The 22,118-nt window shown below is 43.3% G+C and overlaps 1 protein-coding gene across 6 annotated transcripts in view; it reads right to left on the minus strand.

Annotated features, from left to right (window-relative positions):
- htt (huntingtin) overlaps positions 1–22,118 on the minus strand; it is a 70,790-nt gene that overhangs the window by 37,276 nt on the left and 11,396 nt on the right. For 4 of the 6 annotated variants that reach the window (XM_034187616.1, XM_034187619.1, XM_034187615.1 and 1 more), the window contains exons 2-26: positions 21,721–21,804; positions 21,099–21,219; positions 20,666–20,725; positions 20,237–20,316; positions 19,967–20,105; positions 19,725–19,866; positions 19,391–19,569; positions 18,345–18,549; positions 14,735–14,782; positions 14,384–14,461; positions 12,885–13,288; positions 10,127–10,250; positions 7,859–7,974; positions 7,646–7,757; positions 5,712–5,849; positions 3,500–3,658; positions 3,325–3,422; positions 3,109–3,248; positions 2,958–3,021; positions 2,750–2,850; positions 2,444–2,590; positions 2,129–2,249; positions 1,804–1,949; positions 831–1,012; positions 510–733 (exon numbers count right to left, since the gene is read on the minus strand). In XM_034187616.1, the coding sequence (XP_034043507.1) occupies positions 510–733; positions 831–1,012; positions 1,804–1,949; positions 2,129–2,249; positions 2,444–2,590; positions 2,750–2,850; positions 2,958–3,021; positions 3,109–3,248; positions 3,325–3,422; positions 3,500–3,658; positions 5,712–5,849; positions 7,646–7,757; positions 7,859–7,974; positions 10,127–10,250; positions 12,885–13,288; positions 14,384–14,461; positions 14,735–14,782; positions 18,345–18,549; positions 19,391–19,569; positions 19,725–19,866; positions 19,967–20,105; positions 20,237–20,316; positions 20,666–20,725; positions 21,099–21,219; positions 21,721–21,804 (3,412 nt within the window). The remainder of the gene's footprint in view (positions 1–509; positions 734–830; positions 1,013–1,803; positions 1,950–2,128; positions 2,250–2,443; positions 2,591–2,749; positions 2,851–2,957; positions 3,022–3,108; positions 3,249–3,324; positions 3,423–3,499; positions 3,659–5,711; positions 5,850–7,645; positions 7,758–7,858; positions 7,975–10,126; positions 10,251–12,884; positions 13,289–14,383; positions 14,462–14,734; positions 14,783–18,344; positions 18,550–19,390; positions 19,570–19,724; positions 19,867–19,966; positions 20,106–20,236; positions 20,317–20,665; positions 20,726–21,098; positions 21,220–21,720; positions 21,805–22,118) is intronic. The other 2 variants (XM_034187618.1, XM_034187617.1) reach the window with 1 other exon arrangement.

Raw genomic sequence — 22,118 nt, forward strand, 5'->3', positions numbered from 1 at the left:
CAGAAATGTTTTTGTACCCTTCCCCAGATTTGTGCCTCCAGACAATCCTGTCTCAGAGGTCTACAGACAATTCATTTGACTTCATTCATGCTTGGTTTGTGCTCTGACTGTCAACTGTGGGGCCTTATATGTAGACAGGTGTGTCTCTTTCCAATTCATGTCCAATCAACTGAATTTACCCCAGGTGGACTCCAATTAAGCTGCAGAAACATCTCAAGGATGATCAGTGGAAACAGGAGGCACCTGAGCTCAATTTTGAGTTTCATGGCAAAGACTATGAATAACTATGCACATGAGATTTTAGTTTTATTTTTCATAAATTTATCAAAAACATTTTTCACATTGTCATTATGGGGCATTGGGTGTAGAATTTTGAGGGGAAAAAATGAATTTCATCCATTTTGGAAAAATGCTATAACATAAAATGTGGAAAGAAAAACTGTGAATACTTTCTGCATGCGCTGTAACTCAATTCAACTAAACATCATTTCTCTTTACTGAAGACTTGCCTTAACTGCTGGCCCAGGTGGAGTATCGTCCAGAACGTGGGCACAGATGTTCAGGACCTTCAGCAGGTGAGAGAAGAGCTGCTCCACCATGACAGCCATAGAGCGGTCTGATAGTGCCGCCCAGGAATCCTCCATCTTACTAGGAGGTCCACCAGGGTTAGAGCTGCCACCAGCACCTTCCTCATCTCCTACCCATGGGTTACGCAGGCATTTAGGAGCCACAGCTGAGGACACAATGATGAGACTTGTTAGCCAGAGAAAGGTTAGTACATTTCTGACAGAAAAAGAATGAAAACTCTCAAATAAATCCTCATCTCCCACCAGCAAGCAGGTTGCCAGAAACCAGCAGGGCATCCTGGTGTGCAGAGAGATCCAGAGAGAACCAGGCAGAGGAGAGCAAAGAGAGCACAATATTGGCCATTCCCACAGTCAATGTTCTCCGCTCAGTTTCCGGTGCAGATGAGGACGATGAAGAGGCTGGAGCACTGTTGGACTGTGAAAGACTGGAATATAAAGACAGAAACAGACAAGTTAATCAGGAATTTAAGGTTGATACTGTGCTTCAATGCCATGACACATACCCAAAAGTGTCTGTTCAAACATCTGCCGACTTTACTTGGACATGGTGACTGACAAAAACCTCTCAAAGGTGACACTGTTCTGGCTGTGGGTACTTTTAATGCAACCACAGGCACAGACAGATCTGATTATGGAAGACACTACTGGTTTCCAAAGATCTGGAAACTGCCCACTGATCCTAGATTCTTGCTGGATCCTTATTTCAGCATCCAGTGAAGCACCTCTGCACAACGCACTCCAATGAGACCAGTGTAGTTAAAGGGACCAAGGTGGACTATTTGCAATGTGGAGGAATGTCGGCTATGACACTACAGCCATGTGGTCTACTTGCTTGGACATGATCCAGTGTGCAGATGCCTAACTGCTGATGACCCCAGCAACTAGAAAAGACGAAGGGGTTACCCAGGTATCAACTGGCTGCAGGGATGGCCTGCTGGTCTGAATGGGTGGCTGCCCATAGCAATTCCACATTTTGGTGGATGCTGCTATACGTGGTTCCAGTGCATGCTCTCAGAGCCGACCTGTCTTTACGTTAACATGAAGCTAAAGGTTTAATGACTTTATCCACTGGGGGCATGGTAGTGCTGATCATCATCCTGGTCTTGTTGGTGATTTGGGCAGGAGCTTCAGGCATGTGTTACTTTGAAATGTCACGGTGACAACTCTACTCTGGGAAACTAGATGAATAAGTCATTGTGAATGGGTGCAGGCAAACCTAAGGGCTCTGCCCCTGCTGCGGTTCAGGCTAGAGTGGGAAGCAGAGATGTTATTGGCGCTAACATAGCCACAATGCCAGCCTGTGCTCCATGAACACGCCGGGAACGTTGAAGCCAGTAAACACAATGTCTCACAACAGCCGAACTGTCAAGAAACAGACAGAAGTGTGTTTTACCATATTATCAGGAACATGTCATGAACATAGCAACATCAAAAGGAACAGCATGAATTAACATTTAAAAGGCACAACACGTGTAACTTGAAGGGAGATGTGAGATAAAGAGACCACATATGGATTTGTTGGTGTGACTGTGAAAGCTCACTGTAAGGGCTCTGGAAGTGGAGGAGGCGAGGGCGTGGGAGACCGCAGTGATGATTCTTGACAAATTGTTCTCCAGTGTGACATCAGACACTACGTTAGACAGGCTGTAACCTCGGTACGTCCTAACAGAAAACAAGCATTTTTTTCCTCTGTGTACATTTCCTGCTGTTATCAATTAAAACAGAACAAAAAAAAAAAAAATCATCCTCAAACTTGCAGTCTAAAAAGTACAAGTTAAAAATGACTACAGCAAAGTAATCTCTCTGAACTAAGAAGACAGTGAGAGGTCTTGGTTGGTCAGGATGTGCATGAGCACCTTGTTATTGTGGTCACTGTGAACTGAGAAGGAGGTTGTGCCTCGTGCATAAGCAGCTGAAGATAAACTGAACTCTGGTCGCGTGCAATAGCCACCACCGGATCCACTTGACCCTGGTCACAGTCGTAGAACAACTTGGGAACCAGCCTAGAGGAATAAAAAGGTAACATGTGGGGTTGGGGAGGATTTAGGGCATACTCAGGCTAGGCTGCGTTGCCTTGTCAAAGTTTGTTGGTGAGAAAAAGAATGCAGCATAGAGAATCACTCGTCAAATCCAAAGCCGTGTGTGACATTCAATAACTGTACCTGCTGACGGTGGAGGCTGCCACATGCCGCACTCTGGGGTCTTCATCTCCCAAGAGGCAAATGGCGACGTCACTCAACACCCTTTCCTGCAGCCGCAGTCGCTGGTTCAACAAGAATTAATGAGTAACCACAAGCAATAAACTCCAAGAATGAAGTGATTTACTTTGAGTCTTCTGACAACAACAAAGTCAAGGAAAAGAAAACTCACCCCAGTATAGTGATGATCCCCTTTGTGCAAAACCTCAGTTTTCCGATCCAGGAAATTAATTAACCTACGAGAAGGCAAACAGCGAGCGTATTTAACTGAAAAACGTCTCCACTAATACACGTTTCTATTTAATATCACAAATAAAACTTACCGGAAGTCCATTTCAGCCAAGGTCTCCAAGAGCTCGGTCCGTACAAGCCAGTAAGTAGAGTTCTTCAGAGAAAGCAGGTCGATCACCAGCTGCAAGCCCACTTCACTGAGTGTACTACAGCACAGGGTCATGATGCAGTGCTAAAACACACACATTAAAATAATATAAAATCAGAGTCATACAAACACTGCGCACACGCACACAGCACAATCTTACCCTCACTGCAGAGCATGCCATCTTACAAGTGACAGAGGATTCATCCTTCAACGTTTTCTGGAGCAAAGGCACCAAGTCCACCAGGGACAGAGGGTTACCTGCAGAGGAAGAGGGCAGGTTCACGCGTCACAAAAACCAACCAAAGCAGAGCGACGTCACAAGGATGCACACTAACCTGTTGAACTCTGCACACTGGCCAGCCAGGTGTGCATGCTGTAACGTGTTTTAGTGAGTGCCGCCTGTACAATGGCACCACAAAGGATCGCTGTGGCCCCTCTGATCTGGGGGTCGCTGTGGTCAATGAGGCCCAAAACATCGCTGATAAACTGCTGCTCTGAAAGGGGATACGGGAATGAGGAAAGGTAAAAGACAAAACAGAAATACCAATTTTGAAAAATCACACTGAAAATGATGTGATTTGTCGCCGCCTGAGTGGATATCAATGTTGGGTTTGGGTGTTTCTACTCATGTTGTGTGTTTTATGTATAAATACTGGTCTGTCACCTTTGCATTGTTGTCTATAGCAAACCCACTTTAAGTTTTAAAAAGCTACAGTCCTGCAACAGCCAAAAGTTGCTCTCTGCCCAGTTTAGCCAATCACAGACACAGAAGTCTATAACCATGGGTGTCTTGGTGGCTTCCCACACAAGTCTCCTACTTGTACAGTTTTTGAGACTCTATTCCATAGGGGAGTTACCATACTGTTATTATTTCTTAATAGTTCAAGATATATTCATTATGCCTTAAACTGTTCTTGTATCCGGCCCCTGATTTGTCATAAGAAAACTGGCTATGAAAGTGATGATTAACTGTAAATTCCTTAGAGTGTACATAATAATTGTCGGTATGACAATTGGTGCTGGTGCTTGACCCTGAATACTGCAGCCTGAAGAAGAGAAGAGTCAAAGGAGACAGATGGGTAGCATGACTGGGACTCATCTACATATTGGAAACCCAAGTCCTTACTCACTTCATGTATTTAAAAATAAAAAATTTATTTCATGATATGAAAGCAATTTTTTTGGTATTCTTCAGTACAGTTGAATATTTTGACTATACAAAACTGATTAATTTTCCATTTACTTTTGAAGGCATTGCAAATCTGTACTTAAGATTCAGAGGTGCCAATAACTCTGACATTAGCTGTAAAATAATAAAAGCCATAATTAGTAGCACCAAGCCATTTTTAGACCTTTTAGAGGTCTTCATGCATTTTTTAAAACTGATATAAATCAAAATTACTTAACCAAATCAATAATGAGGAATTTCCTTTTAAAATCATATAAAGGCACACATGGGAATATACTATTTGAGCAGGCTCAGAGATTACGCAGAGTTTTAGGGATGTTAAAAAAAGGCTGAATTTTAGTGCAAAATAGCGTCTGTGTGTTAAATTCGGTGAAGCTCGGACCTAGGATTTAATCAACAGGACGTCATCACACCACTCTGTTTTGAGCCACTCTCCTGTATCGTGCTTTGCCACATGTATGATCGAAGGTATTTCAACAATTCAACGTGACTTCCAAATAAAAATCACAAAAAGGTTCATGTCAAACACCTTTTCAAGTAAGACAATAAATAAAAAGGTCACCAGGTGTCTTAAAACATCCTTGAAAAACTGAAGTGATGAATCCAAAAAACCAAAACCTTTTCTGTCCTCTATAGATTAGAGAAATGAAACAAAACCAGAACTTTGAACTAGAATTTTTTCGCCCAACTCATTTGCTCAACAGTGGCGCTGTAACGCTCCCATGAAAAAGGGAGAAGATAACAAAACAGCATGCTGTAGCAGGCAGCAGAAGATAGAACTTTCCAAAGCGGGACACTGAGTAAAATAAAGCCTTTAAGAGAGACGGTCCACACTGACCACCTGAAATAGACTTAATTGCGTATTTTTAATATTTATTTCAACCATGTTAGTCCCACTGAGATGAAAATGTCTTTTACAAGGGAAACCTGGACAATTCTAAAGTTTCCAATTTACCTAACCTGCATGTCTTTAGATGTGGGAGGAAGCCGGAGCCCCCTGGAGGGAACCCATGCAACACAGGAAGAACATGCATACTCCACAGGTGGGAATCGATACCATTACATTCTTGCTGTGAGGCAACAGGGCTGACCACCATGCCACTGTGCTGCCCACAGTGGCTTATTTAAAGTGAAGCAGTGTGTTCATATATTTTTAAAAGACACGGCGGTGTGTTGCCATCTGCCTCCCAGGCAATGCCCGGGGAACAAAAATAATAGACCGAGTGTGAACAAACCACGGATGTTTAACTGTAACTGTGGAGTTTTAGAGCTCAGTGGCTTGAAGAAATATGATTATTTTTCCACATATTCTAGCCACAACATATTGATTACCTTTAACTTTTTATTTCAAACCCTACCTCCAACTCGGATGTCGTCCAGCGGATCCAAATAGAGAGAATTAAAGAAGGATTCGGGATGCAGAGCCGCTGCTGCCCCGACACAGCTGACTGCCAGAGCCTTCACGCTGACCCGAACCTCCCTGTCAGGGATCAGACCTGAGGAAACACACAAACACGCATCAAACCTGATGCCAGGAAGTCTGCTAAAAAACAATGTCAAAAATCAAAAAGATCAACAGTTTACAATGTTTATTTAAAAAAAAAAAGTTTACAATAATATGTGCTGCTAAATTACATGTACAGAAATCACAAGCACGCGGCAGAAATACATACTTGAATATTGTGTCCATATTTAGACAGAGGACGCCCCCGGTCGTCTCCCTAGGGAGGACGCCCCGGAGATGACCCAGAACATGCTGGCGAGATTGGTAACCCCTGGGAAGAGTTACAGGACGTCGCCAAAGATAGGAAAGTGTGGCATGAGCTGCTCGTTCTGCTGCCACCATCGCAACTTGGACCCGGATAGGCGGTTGAAAATGAATGAATGAGTTGAGTGCTTAGAGTGAAGGCCCAATAGAACCAAAACTGCTGTGCTTGATTGTGTATCTTCAAATTTCATGCTTTACTGTTACCTCCACTTTTCCTGTTTAAAATGGAATTATTACGGAATTCATGTACAGTTGCCATTAGAAATGCTAAAGCAGATCACTTCCTCACTCAAACAGCACAAAGCCTTCATAACCCAATGAAGTTTTGGAAGACAAATCTATTAAACTAATAAATGCGCTGAGCTCCCATCTTGTACTGTAACAGACACTCAAAAAAATTTACGATAAAGCAGAGATGTTGGACTGTTTTAACAAACACTTTGTAGCGTCTGGTTCCTTGTTCGATTCACTTTATAGTACTCACAGAAACTTAGTAGACTTAAGTGTTGATTCTCCTGTTGCTATAACTCAACCTTTTAGTTTCGCCCCTTTCACAGTCAGTGAAGTGCATAAAGCCCTCAAACTCTTAAACATCTCAACATCTCCAGGACCTGACAACCTTGAGCCCTATTTCCTAAAAATAACAGCTGACTTTATAGCCTCACCTTTGACTCACCTCTTCAACCTCATTCTGGCCACAAATGAAATTCCATCAATTTCGAAATCGGCTTTTGTTCTCCCTCTGTTAAAAGGTGGTGATCCAACACTTTTGAATAATTACAGACCAATATCTAAATTATCCGCCTTGGTCAAACTACTGCAGTCACTCATCAGTATTCAAGTTAAAGAATTTCTCTCTGACAATAACATCTTATCTGATTTTCAGTCTGGTTTCAGGAAGCAACATAGCACAACCACTGCTGCCTTAAAAGTAGTCAATGACATCATTACCACCCTGGACAGTAAACATCATTGTGCAGCCCTGTTCATAGATCTCACAAAAGCTTTTGATACAGTTGATCATACGTTATTGGAACATAGGCTCACTGCATGCGGATTTTCAAATCAGACAGTAAAATGGTTTCACAACTACCTTTCAGGCCGGACTCAATGTGTGAAGATAGATGGATTCACATCACAAACACTCACCATCACTTTTAAAAGACTTTTAAATGACAGAGATGCTGGCACACTGACATGCAGTTGTTTTAACTGATTTTTATTTATTTATATATATATATATATATATATATATATATATATATATATATATATATATATAGTAAAAATGTGTTTAACTTTTATACTGAAACTTTTCCATTGGCTGGTAATTTGTTTATTCTGTATGTGTGGTGGAATGCTGAAATTGACACGTAACCTTGCTGCCTGTCTTGGCCAGGACGCTCTTGTAAAAGAGATTTTTAATCTAAATGACACGTTTTTCCTGGTTAAATAAAGGTAAAAAAAATAAAATAAAATAAAACACATTTTACTTATTTTCAGACACTTGTGTTAGCCACTCACCATTTTTCTCTCCTGTCAACAGGAAGGAAGCAGCAAGAAGCCGAATACAGTGCACTAGCGGCTCCACGCCCGGGTCTGTATAGTGTCCAATGGGACCTTTAATCCGTGATGGCTGAGAAGCAGACAATCAGAAGAACAAATGTGTTGTATGCTTCCTTTACTTTCTCTCTCTCTCACACACACACACTGAAATGTCAGCTTGGTTATCGGCACCTTGTTATCGGGTTCTGGGTCAGCAGTTTCATCCTTTGGTACGAAGCGGTCTACACTACTGTCTGATGACTGTCTGTTGTGTCCTCGTCCTTCAAAGAGATGGGGCTTGCTCAGAGCTATACAGAAAAATGCAGAGAAACAAAAGTCCTCAAAAGCATCAGCAATACATTTGGTGGAGAAAGCAGCTCCTCAAAATGAAGACAAAGTCCCACATGCACCTGCAGTGACTTGACGGCCGTGAAACACACCAATTCCTTCTTCAGTTAGGTCAGGTGCCACACGTTGATGTAACTGCTACACTACACAAGCACCCTGGGTCCTCACAGACATCCCATGGTGTGTTCCAGCAGTCTCAGTTCTGGTCACTGAGGAATCTGCACACTGGATCGCATTTGAGGAAGTATATCAAGCAGCCATTGTGCTGTAGCTGACGTCCCCTCACATCTTAAAGCATAAGCAACACCTCCTATGATGCAGTCATTCTAACAGTACCCAACAAGAGACCGAGCACCGAAGACTTCTACTTATTACGTTAGGTTACTGGTGAGTGCTCAGGCCCCACAACCTATACAGTAAGATAGGAATCACCAGAACCTCAAAGATTTGGACCTTTATTATTCTGCAAAGACATCAGCATCACCAAACAACTTTGTTCAATGACATCTTTACTCCATAAGTTCTTCCCAGATGCCTGCTGACCTCAAAAGCAAAGCTCCCAGAGATAAAGACCTTTCTCCACTTTTGACAGCTAAATCCAGGAAGTCAATGAACGGATCTAAATCAAGGAAAATGACAACCCCAGACACTCAGAGCCTTCTCTAAGCTGATCAAGTGCTGCAGTCAGATCATCCATTGATTCCACAAAGAGCAGATCATCATCCGCAAAGTGGGAGTCAGTTACCTCAGCATGAAAGACACCTACACTCTGAGACTCCATAACCTCACCCAACAGCCAGTTCAAGCAAGCACTGAACAAATTAGGTGCCAGAACATGCAGGGGTTGAAATACATTTTTTAACATACTTGCACTGGTGCTAGTAACAAAAACATTACTTGCACCAACAAAAACATTACTTGCACAACCAAAAGTCAGTCTTACATCAACCTTAAAACTCCTCCTCTGATGTGTCAGACTCTTCCTCTCTGGGGAGAGTTTGAGGGGAGAACAGCAGCAGCGGCAGACAGTTTTTTTTTTTTTCCCCACATGCACATGCGAACAAATCGTCTGTGAAGATTATTTTATTTATTAACTACACAGATGTATAATAAAACAAATGGTGACTGGTTTATAACAATTATGACAGAGTTTGAGGGGAGAGAGTGAGGAACGGCAGCGGCAGCCAGTTTTTTTTTTTTCTTTTCTTTGTTTACACGTGCGCGTGTGAACGGGACAGGAGGTCCTCAAACTGGAGCTCCTGCAGCTCCAGTTATTGAAACTCCCCGAATCGGGAACGTCTCATGAGGATGTTGTGAACCCAGAGATGGCGCCGCTGGCGACGTTTGTCAGCTTTCCACAACAAATAGAGCACAGCAACTCACTCCGTGTGTGAGAGTCATAAAACGCAGGGAAGATGAAGACAACACACTGGAAATAGTTTTTTCCTTATTTATTCCTTTATTGGGTCATTCTACTGGTGCTTATAGTTGATGAAACTTGGGTAAAGTTACTTGCAACAGTGCTAATGCAGTACAAAATTACGTGCACCACTCAAATAATACATGCACAAACTAGCACATGCACGTACTAATTCGACCCCTGACATGTCTCTAAGAAATTCAAATTCAAGTCAAAGTGTCTGCCTCCATGCAGCACAGCACTCGTACCTGTGTTTTGGCTGTATGGGACCCAGCAAGTTATTGGGATGTCCCAGAGAGAAGACCGATCAACCAAATCTAATGCTTTGAACTTAATCAACATAAGCTGCAAAGAAGCCCTGCTGGTTTTCGTGCTGGTGGAAACGACAAGATGGACTAACCCGACAGTTAACCAGAACCACACTAATCTGACAACTTTGCTTAAAACTTGCATTTTACTTATACTGAGGATCTGCAGTTTGTGAGGAGCTGCTTCATGAGGGATAAATAAAAGTTATGCTTTCTTGCAATTTAGCATTTTGTCGGTTTCCAGTTGCCAATAACCAGTACAATCAAGACTTCCCATTACTGGATGATTGTGCAAATCCAGAGAGACTGAAATTGTGCAAACTTGGCAAGAACTGAATTAACTTGATTTTAGTGATGTTACTATGTGCAAACACACAAACATACCCAGTGCTGAGGGCAACAATGGTTCTTGTTCCTCATGGGGCAAAGATGGTGCTCCTTCATCTTCTTCATCCTGTAGTGTTCCAATCTGCATGCCAGAGTATTGACTCTCGCTGCCATCAAGCACCTTATGCACACACAGAGAAGCATCTCCAGAAAGGAACCCAGTTTACAGATGCACAATGTGCAGTCAATCCAGCTCATTCTGCAATGCAACCACATGCAATTCACATAAATATGCTTCGTCAGCAAGTTACACAAGGTCCATTCAAAAAAAGTATCCAACCTTATTTCATCCATGGAAGCAAATTAAGCATGCGGGTTGTCCTTTGGTGAGAAGGTGAAGGAAGCCTTTTGCATATACATGATTTTTTTTTCCCCCGCCCACAGAGCACATCAGCTGTTAGCAGTCAGCCTTAACAGTGAACACATGTACTGAGCAACCGTCGGATTCTCATTTGCTGTAACGTGACGGAACAATCTGAGCAAAGGTATTGCATTAAATTTTGCCGCCCTCTCGTGACACCCAAGTGAAAACCATACGCAAGATTCAGCAGACTTTTGGCGATGATGCCATGAGCATAATGCAAAAGAAAATGGTATAACCGCTAAAGAAATATTAGTACATAAAACAAATTGACGCACATCAGTGGAGAGTGAAGCATGTTCCTGTCGGCCATCCACAACTCGAAAGGCCAAGTTACTGAGAGAATACGGACTTTGATCATGGATGAACATTGTTCCACCATCCAAGAACTTGTGGACAAGGTGGGGATAAGCACAGGTTTGGTACATTCCATTTTGATAGAGGATTTGGGTATGCAGAGTGTCAGCGATATTTGTGCAAAAGCTGCTAACGGCGGAGCAGAGGTAATTGTGTCCCGAAGCCTTGCAGGATAGGCTGGAATGCGCAAACAACTACAAAACAAATACATCACTCCTGTGAGTCATTCAGCTCCCTACTCTCCTTACATGGCTTCCTGATTTTTGTCTGTTCCAAGATCAAAGCAACAAGGGACTCTATCTGAGCCAGGAGAAGACATGATGCGGAGCGCGAAGGCCCATCTGGACACCATTCCAAAAGAGACCTTCGAGAAATGCTTCCAACAATGGCAGAAACACTGGGAGAAGTGTGTGCAGTCCCAAGGAGACTACTTCATATGGGATTAGGGTTTCACACCCCCCAGGTGAGTAATTGTATTTTTTGCAGCCAAAGATTGGATACTTTTTGAATACACCTCGCATTTGCTTAGCTGAAGGCAAACACAGCAGGACATGATTTCCTTATATCCATCCCAAAGGGACAAAACGAACCAGAACCAACCTTTAACAATGAACACAAAATTTGAAAAAAGCCCCCACACCCACAGACTGTTTGTCCTCCACTGGAACAAAAGTCTGTCGCAGCCTCTTGAAAAATAAAAGAATAAACATGTCCATCATGCTTCTATTATAAAGTCTTCACTGCAAGCCGGGACAGCGGGGTTGCTTGTATTCTACCACGTCTTTTAGAGGATCTCGATTTGACAGGGAATTATGTAACTGGGGGGAAACAAAAAACAAACGACGACTTCATAATGTCCGACAACCAGAGGGAAGATGAAGCAAAAGAGTCTGCCAAACGGAGCAACAAGCAGGGCAAATTCGGTGCATGGGGTTGTGAAGAACCAGCGAATGAAAGGAGGAAGAATGAAGAAAATCAAAAAGACCACGAACAAGCAAGCCCCTCCCAGTTTGTTCTAAGTGTCCAATCGGCTGACCTTGTCACTACTGCTAGAGGAGGAGTCGGCATAGAAGGAAGAAGAGGAGGAGAACGAGAAGGATGACGAAGAAGAAGAAGAAGTGTAGACAAAAGAGTCACTGTCTGTGGCATCGGGACCCTCAGTGGACGCTGGCGAGGGCGGAGATGGCTCAAACGCCCATGGCAACATAAAGCGCGACTGCGACGGAGTGGGCAGGAAGACAAAAGAGAAGGAGCAAGACCATAGAGGAGGAACCATTAGATCATCAGGCAAAAAAAGTCTACTGGAAGGGCAGCACAAGAACATAACCTGCCTCCAAAACTTAAAACGATCAAACCTTTTCAGGAGTAACATTCAAATACTAACACAAAATGCTGCAAACTCAATAATGGCATCACACTAGTAAGTTATTTTGGTTTCTCCCCTTTTCACCCCAATGAGGGTCACCGTAGCAGATCAGTTATGGATCTGCACACTGACTTGGCACAAGTTTTACGACTGATGACCTTCCTGATTCAGCTGCACATTACTGGAATACAATAATCGGAGAAACACTTTTTTCACGTGTTTGTTCAACAACTTCTATGTGCTTGCGCCAATCCCCAACAAGCTTGCTGTGTACATATAGGTTGACCCCAGATTTGCCTTCATGGGGGTTGTTTTTGGCAAAAACTCAATGTCATTGGGGTCAAGGGTCAAAATTACGACTGTTGACTCTAATGTCCAGGAAACCTGGCACACATACGTAACTGGATTCTGAAATTGCCCAGGCAAGGCCAAATTTGGCAAAGGTCAATCACTGGGGTCAAGGTAATTGCAATCAAACTTCAAAGTATTTGAATTTCAAACTGATTTGGACCAAATTTGGCACACCCTTAAAGCAGTTCTGGAATAAACGGTCAATCTTTTAGTCGAAGGTCCATGTGATAGAAATATTACTCCATTATATATAACCCTATTAAAATACTTTATTGTCAAAGAAAATAGACTCGCTCAGTAATGCCTACAACCAATCTTACCAGGTCTGCCACATCGGAGGGCGTGACAGCCGAGTCCGGCCCCTCTGTGGTGGTCTGGGAGGAGTCGCTGGGCGGGAGAGAGCGGTCATTGGTGCTAAGAAGGGCTGCAGTTTCTCCCAGGGGCCCTCCCTCTGGCATGGGGTTCTCTGGTGTGGTATATTCAGCCGTCTCTGGTGTAATGTTTGCACCGCCACTGGAACTACGACTAAGCATTTCCTCTTCATTGTCATTGGGTGACTCGGGAGTATCTGAAGCAGATGTCCCGCCTCCACCTCCGCCCTGTTCTGAGGAAGCACTGAGATCTACAGAGTCACCAGGCTGCAAGGAGTGCTGGGAGGAGCGTGGCTGCTCAGTAATGATGTCGACCTGGGTCGCAGCAGGGCCATCTGTGCCAACCACTGATGCTGGGGGGGGGAGATAAAGTTTCATTTAAAATGGTTTAACATGTGATATTACATTTAAAAAAAAAAAATACAAAAAACATGACTGTAATCATAAGTCACACACCTGACTGTCAACTACGAGGTCTGTTAGAAAACTATCCGACCTTTTTATTTTTTTAAAAAACTATATGGATTTGAATCACGTGTGATTGCATCAGCCAAGCTTGAACCTTCGTGCGCATGCGTGAGTTTTTTCACACCTGTCGGTTGCGTCATTCGCCTGTGAGCAGTGGTCCAGCCCTCTCGTCGGATTTTTATTGTGAGGAAAATGTCTGAACGATTTGGAGCTTTGCTGAATCAAATGTTTCCAGAAACTGTGAGAGACAGCCAGGTGGAAACCATTCGGAAGATTCAGACGGCTTTCAGGGACGATTCTATGGGAATCACACAGATTAAGGAGTGTTACAACCGGTTTAAAGACGGCGCACAATGGCAGAGGGCGCACCGCGCTCCGAGCGGAGATCGACAGGCTGAAACGACCAGATCATTTCCAAACTGAACGCTGTGTTGATCCGGGACGTCATGTGACTACTACAGAAATGGCAGAAGAGGTGGACATACCACTTTTTTGGCACATTCCACTGTTAGAGGAGTTTCTGTCATGAAAAGACGTGCGGAGGAATTCGTGCGTCGGGACGGAGCCGCTAATGGCGCGGGACAAAAGCAACGCCGTGATGAAGCATCACAGGACATGTTGTGGCATGTCCAGCTCGTCCACAATTTCTCGGATAGTCACACGACTGAAAAGCCACCGAAAGCCGTCTGACTCTTCCGAATGGTGCAAGAGCTGGGCATGTCAGGGCATGTCCTGTGAGACCAACATGGAGGTGCTTTTGTCCCGCGCCATTAGCGGCTCCGTGGCGAATTCCTCCGCTCCTGACAGGCGTGAAAAAAACTCACGCATGCGCATGAAGGTTCAAGCTTGGCTGATGCAAGCACACGATTCAAATCCATATAGTTTTTGCAAAAAATAAAAAGGTCAGATAGTTTTCTAACAGACCTCGTACACCAGAAGAAAACATTTTTTCTTCTTCTGCACCTTGGAAGATGTCTCACCTGAGAAAGAACCAGCGGTGACCTCTGTCCTCTCGGGGTCATCTTCCAATCCTTCCTCCTCCCCAGAAAGCATTTTACCTGAAAGCGAAGATCTTGATATCAATATGTTTTTTTTAATCATCATCTAAAAAGAGAGGAAAAAAAAATTTATATATATATATATATATATATATATATATATATATATATATATATCTCAACTATACAACCACATACTTTCTAACACTGTGCATCACTTGATGTCATGCCAAAAAAATAATTTCAGTTGAAGGTAAATTTGCACAAACCCTGACTGTAAGTGAGAACTTGTGAATGTGGAGGTGATCAGAGGAGATAAAAAAGACAAGTCACCTCTCTGTTTCCTGAGAAGGAGCGGACTGCAGGAAGACCCTCCCCCCGCTGCAAATCGTAGGAAATGGGAAGCAGAAACAGGAGGTGAGGAAGAGAAAGGCAGCAAACGCTCCAGAAAGACCCACAGTTAATCACTCACACACACACACAGACACACACACAGACACACACACACACACAGGGACTCGAATCACACAGACCAACAGAGTGGGGAAAAAGAAAAACTAACAGATCAACTCATATCCTGAAGAAAAAGAACTGCATCAGACCACTTACATCCCGAAAAGACTTTCCTTATTTGTCTTTTTTTTTTTTTTTTTTTTTTTTTAACCACTGGTCATATATAAGCATGTCTTCATTTGTTGGAGTGCACTCAAACAATTTGCTTTTTTTGGGGGGGAGATCACATGTTTCGTAGCCCTTCATTGAAACAATCCAGATGACCAGTGTAAAGCCCCTTTCACACCGGGCCCACTTCGAGTTGCGTTATGACGATGTCACGTGGAAGCAACGTAGTGCCGAGACGATGTAGCTCAACGCCACAACAGCGCGAGAGACGCAAAGGACGAAGCGAATCGGAAATCGGATGCGTCCTGTGCTCAACGCAGAAATTAAGTGGTTTCTGCGTAAGTCAGAGCAAAGCAACGGTACTCAATATGACTGGAAGCCACACCCTCACAATACAACGTTACCCGACGCCAATTTATGATTCCTGTTGTGTTCCATTGTTCCCAAACTATAAATCACGCAGGATTGTTTTTATACCATGTACACAATGCAGTAAATCTACACGCTCAAAAGAGCACAGAAAGAAAAAAGCTTTTGGCAGCTTGACAGCTGCTGCAGCTACTCCCTCTTAAATTCTCTCACTACTGTGTTTAAATAAGGTGCATTAAAGTCCTACTCATGGACTGACTGCCAGAGACAGGACATGTCCACATCCAGTAAAAAGTCCAGACATCTCCGGTCCACTCACGGACGATTCGTTCGTGGGTGTACATGTGAACAATTAAGAAAAACAAAAAAAAAAAAAAAAACTGTCTGGCTGCTGCAGTTCCTCACTCTCCCCTCAAACTCTCATCATTGTGTTAAATAAAGGACAAACAAGGACATAAGTCCTGCTCACAGACTGACTGCCAGAGACAGGACATCTCCACATTTACTCACAGATGGTTCGTTCGTGCGCGCGCATCGTGCGGTCAAAGAAGATTAACTATAGGGAAGGTGATAGTCTAGTGGTTAAGGTGTTGGGCTTGAGTCCAGAAGATCATGGGTTCAAATCCCCACCTGACTGGAAAATCACTAAGGGCCCTTGGGCAAGGGCCTTTAATCCCCTATTACTCCCGGTGTGTACTGAGCGCCTTGTATGGCAGCACCCTGACATCGGGGTGAATGTGAGGCATAATTGTAAAGCGCTTTGAGCATCTGATGCAGATGGAAAAGCGCTATATAAATGCAGTCCATTTAACTATAACAGACCTCAGAGAGCAGACCTGCAGCTCAACACTAGAACAAATATAAACTAGAAGAGAAATCAGAGTGCAGTATGGCTGCAACCAAACTGTGCACTCTGATTTCTTTGTGCAGAGGAACTGCAACCTGCGTCCTCACCTCCTCTCTGCCCCCTGCTGCGCGCACCTGATGTAGACATTCCTGCATCGTTATGACGCGACATGAAGCAACTCGAAGCAGCCCCGGTGTGAAAGGAAGGGGCTTAAAGGAAAAAATACTGAAATTAGTTGCATGATTTTTGCTGCATTTTCTCTGCACATGCACTGTGATCATACACACTGAATACGTCAGAAAGAATGGCAAATAAATGCATAAAGCCACTGCTCATATAATGCAACTTTTCCTGAGTGCTAATCACAACAAAAGCACACACACAGAAAAAATGAAGGTGACTGAATGTTTCTACTGTGAAAACTTAGTGGAATCACTGCTGGGATTGTGAGACAGTCAAATTATAGACACATGCAAAAACACTGCAGCTGAGGCATGTGGCAAGAAAAGCACTAAAGTGACAAAGTGGAGAGAACTCAAGTGGAAACAAAATCTACTTTACATTTTTCTAAAAGCAGACTTAACCAATATACGAGCTTGATTTATAAAGCCTTGCATATCAGGCATACGAGGTCTGTCCAAAAAGTATCAGACCTTTTTATTTTTTTCAAAAAACATATGGATTTGAATCACGTGTGCTTGCATGAGCCAACCTTGAACCTTCGTGTGCATGTGAGTTTTTTCACGCCTGTCGGTTGCGTCATTCGCCTGTGAGCAGGCTTTGAGTGAGCACTGGTCCTCCCCCCTCGTTGGATTTTCATTTCAAGGAAAATGTCTGAACGATTGGAGCAGCGCTGAATCAAATTTTTCCAGAAACTGTGAGAGACAGCCAGGTGGAAACCATTCGGAAGATTCAGACGGCTTTTGGTGATGATCCTATGGGCATCACACAGATTAAGGAGTGTTACAACCAGTTTAAAGACGGCGCACAATGGCGAAGGGTGCGCCGCGCTCCGAGCGGCCATCGACAGGCTGAAACGACCAGATCATTTCCAAAGTGAATGCTGTGTTGATCCGGGACGTCGTCTGACTACCAGAGAAATTGCAGAAGAGGTGGACATCAGCACTTTTTCGGCACATTCCACTGTTACAGGAGATTTTGTAATGAAAGACGAGCGGAAGTTGGAAGTCTCACAGGACATGTTGTGACATGTCCAGCTCTTACACAATTCCTCGGATACTCACTCAACTGAAAAGCCACCGAAAGCCGTTTGAATCTTCCGAATGGTTTCCACCTGGCTGTCTCTCACAGTTTCTGGAAAAATTTGATTCAGCGCTGCTCCAATCGTTCAGACATTTTCCTCGAAATGAAAATCCAACGAGGGGGGGAGGACCAGTGCTCACTCAAAGCCTGCTCACAGGCGAATGACGCAACCGACAGGCGTGAAAAAAACTCACATGCACACGAAGGTTCAAGGTTGGCTCATGCAAGCACACGTGATTCAAATCCATAAGGTTTTTGAAAAAAATAAAAAGGTCTGATACTTTTTGGACAGACCTCGTATTTATACAGTGTTAAGCACAGTAAAGGAGAGCCATTGAAAACGATAATCTTTTGGTCCCACCACGGGACAATCCATTTTCACCAGTGTGATGTGATTCCTTAGTTTTAATTTTTAATAAACAAACACTTTTTTTTCTCCATGTTGTCATTACCGGGTGTTGTGTCGAGAATTTCGAGGGAAAAAAATGAATTTATTCCATTTTGGCATAAGGCTGAAAAATAAAATGTGGAAAAAGTGCAGTGCTGTGAATACTTTCTGGATGCACAGGCTCTGAGGCCTCTCTGTGCCCATGCTCATTTCCATTTCCGTAGCATTAAGCGGATGAGAGTCTATGACTAATTCTGGATGGGACACCAGAGTCCTGTACAGCATATAGTTTGTATGCACCAACTAAACAAAAATTCAAAGGTGACTTTTAGGTAACTACACACTGTTGCACATAAGTTCTATTTTAAACTGACATCCAACCTGTAGACTGCAATTTTACAATTGTGGTCTAGCAGCAGCTGGACGTGGACATGCAGAGTGAGCGGTGTGCATACCGATGAGCTCAACAATGCTGCCGGAACGTGCACGACTCTCTGTGTCCTGGCGAAACACAGTGGCATGAGGAATGCTTCCTGCAGTGATGAACATGTGCAGAAGCTCTGGCGGTGGAGTTCTAAACACCTGCTGCAGGAGCTCCAGAGCAGCTGTGACCACATTGTGGTCCCAGTGCTGCGTGTAGTGCAGGGTCAGCTCATACACCTTAAAGAGAGAGACAGACAGACAGACACACACACACACACACACACACACACACACACACACACACACACACACACACACACACACACACACACACACACACACACACACACACACACACACACACACAGAGAGAGAGAAGAAAAGTACTGCACTGCTCAACTTATAATCAGGCTGAACGTGTTCACAAGAGTCTGCAATTAATAACAAAATATTAAGTTCTGCAATTATGGTTGATTTTATCAAGAATACAAACATAATTTTCTTAAAGTAATCTGACAGATGCCAAAAACAGATGATGTTGCTATAAAATTAAAATACACAGTAAAATATTTTGTTTATTCAAGTAATTATTTTACCATGTGTAATAATCCTGCTAAACTCATCTGAACACATACCTCTGCCAACAGCTTCAATTGCTCCAAAACTAAGATGCATTTGTTTGAAGTGCAACTTTCGACAAAACTTACAAGGTGCCCAATCCATTTCTAGATATATTAAGTTTACATGAAATATAGCGCCTTTCCCAGAAATTTGACATCTACCAAGATTTTGTTCTGAAACAGTTTCCTTACTTCTGTAGACAAGTGGGAAATACTTCCCTTACTAGGAAGATCCTGAGGTATTCCCAAGCCAGCTAACATCAGCCAAACATAAGACTCCAGCATGTCCTGGGTGTTTACCAGGTGTTGGGTAAATACGTAAGTGTGCAACATCAATGAACAGATGGCGAGAGACACCGCACACAGCCAGATGTTACTGAGTACCGTTAAGCTGTTACACAAACACACTGGTACATACTGGATAAACATTTTCACTCTTAACCACATCCCATCTCTACCTGAAGTAATTGCTCAGGAGTTGGCTGCACATCCACCTCCTTCCTCATGACGCCAAAGCTTCCTTTGAGGCTGGTGGTGTTGACTTGCTGCTGCAGCAGAGGCATCAGGTAGCGAAGGGTTAACAGCACCCCCAGGATTAGATAGCTGGGGTGCTCCTCATCCACAGGAACCAACAGACCTGGAAAGAAAAAAAATAAAGTAGAAGGTCACATTGTTTCCACTTACGGTCATCTGATGGCGTAACTGAAAGCAGTTGGCTGACAAACGTGAAATAAGCTCAATTAAGCTAAAATGCTGCCACATCTGTATTAGTGTGTAATCAGTGTGTCCTACCCAGCAGCACATTGAGCAGCCAGGTGTAGAAGTAGCTGGTGCGTCTGGAGTGTTGGCACACACTGACAGCTGAGCTAGCTGCTGTGCGTCTGATAGTGGGAGAGCTCGACTTCAGGTTGGCCATAAAGGCTTTCAACAGAACCTGGAAGAAGAATCATCGGACTACAATAAAACATGTTTCAAATGTAACAGTGTATGTTGTTTTTTTTTGGGGGGGGGGGCAACATTCCCACTGAGGATACCTTTATCTCGCCATCATTGGCGAAGTGCCCCAGGGCTGTCATGATCTTGGGCATTGCTCCAGCAAGCGTCTCTTGCACAGTTTCCTCCTGCCGCTTTGTGATTCTGGTGAGGCACGGCAACAAGTTGACCAGGTAGGGTCTGGACCGCAGTGACAAGTCACCAAACAGAAGGAAACAAAAATAAGGAGAACATTTGAAGCAGAGTTACAGTGACCTGGAACACAAATAATAAAGCAGTTAGTGATATTTCAGGCATCCGTGTTTGTGTACCTGCATTTCTGTGGTCTGATGAGGTGGGCAAGTTCTGCAAACCTCCATAAAGCCGCTCTCAGACTCCGAGAGGCACCGTTCTGCATAAACACAGTCATTACAGTCACTTCTAACCTACTAAATGGTAATGACACGTCACGATACAAGACTGTGACAACATGCATTGTGAAGCTGGTCAATTTATCATGCCATGAAGTAAATTAATAAAACCACTGACAGCTGCTACAGAGTGGTTGCCGTAGAGACTGAAGGACACTCCTTCAAGCGCACAATCAAAACATGAACCATGAGGATTTTATCATGTATCAGAGGAGCCATGATGACTGGTTACACCCTTCATTGTAATATCTTAAAAGAAATAAGTTGAATATGTTTTGCTTTAATGTACATGAAAACAATGATTCACAAAAACAAACTTTTTCTAATTACCTTTTTGATTTCCTTATAGAGTTCCAGCTGCAGTCGAGGCAAGTTGGAGTCCATCAGTGCCTGAAATGTGAGGGGGGGGGAAAAAAAAAAACAACAAAAAAAACATTCCACGATAAGTTTTTTAATACCCAAATATGCAACTTTTAAAATTAGTCTTTTTTGTTTGCACAAGTGAGAAAGCAATTGTCTACACTAGGTCTGTGAAAATGTGATGACAAAATAATACTCAAGGAATTTTTTTTTTCTTCAATTTGTAAAAAGATCCAATAATAGCATATCTGATCACGTCTCTTGAGTCTTTGTCACAAACACAAATCAAGGCTCAGGTTTAAGCAGCACATTTAATGTTCTCAGTGGAACCAACCACCAGTTAATTAAAGATGTTCATTCAGTTCGGTAGAATTAATTGTGAAGGAAGCCTAGCGGTACTCACTTTGATGATTTTGTTCAGACACTCGTCAGCTACCATGCGGACATCTGATTCACTGTCGTCACTGCACAGCAGGAACATTTCCATGGCGATGCCCAACAGCCTCTGGAACTCCGGGGATGTTCTGCTCCAAGATGCACAGGGATAAAAGAAAAATTTTAACATGTCATCTTTCAGCTGCTCTCATTAGGGGGCGCCACAGCAGATCAATTTTTTCCATCTCACTCTGTCCTCTGTATCTTCCTTTGTCTCACCAACCACCTGCATGTCCTCCCTCAACACATCCAAAACTTCCTCTTTGTCCTCCCTCTTCTCCTCCTGCCTGGTGGCTCCATCCTCAGCATCCTTCTCCCTATATACCCTGGATCCCTCCTCTGCACATGTCCAATCCATCACAATCTCGCCTCTTCCACTTTGTCTCCAAACCGTCCAACCTGAGCTGTCCCTCTGATAAGTTCATTCCTAATCCTGTTCATTCTCTTCACTCCCAAAGAGAATCGCATCTTCAGCTCTGCCTCCTGTCTTTTTGTTAGTGCCACCGTCTCTAAGCCGTCCAACATAGCTGGTTTCACTACTGTCTTGTAGACTCTCTCTTCACCCTTGCAGATATTCTTGTAAGACCTACCTCAAAGACTGAGCCACGATGTTCTCACATATGGTCAGACAGTGAGTCACCCTGTCCTTCTTGGTGGTAGCCTGTTCCTTTTTCCTAGGAAAGATAAAGGATACAAATCAAGCAAATCCCCAGGAGAGACTGAAGCATTGTGTCCAGACAGTTTTTGTAAAATTCAGTTTCAAGAAATCACTGCATATTTGAGCAAGATTAGAAGTAAATCTCAGCAAAATAGATTTAAGGTGTTTTTGTTGTTTTGAAGACATGACAAACTATAATTTTAAAAAATCTTATGAAATGAGGACTTGGAAAAAACTAACTTTTTTCTCCTCTTTTTTTTTCAAAAGTTATGGCCGCCATCTTGGATTTCCTAAACTGGCGAACTTCACTTTCTTGACTTGTGGTTACTT

The sequence above is a fragment of the Thalassophryne amazonica genome, chromosome 15, assembly GCF_902500255.1.
Source record: "Thalassophryne amazonica chromosome 15, fThaAma1.1, whole genome shotgun sequence".
NCBI lineage: Eukaryota > Metazoa > Chordata > Actinopteri > Batrachoidiformes > Batrachoididae > Thalassophryne > Thalassophryne amazonica.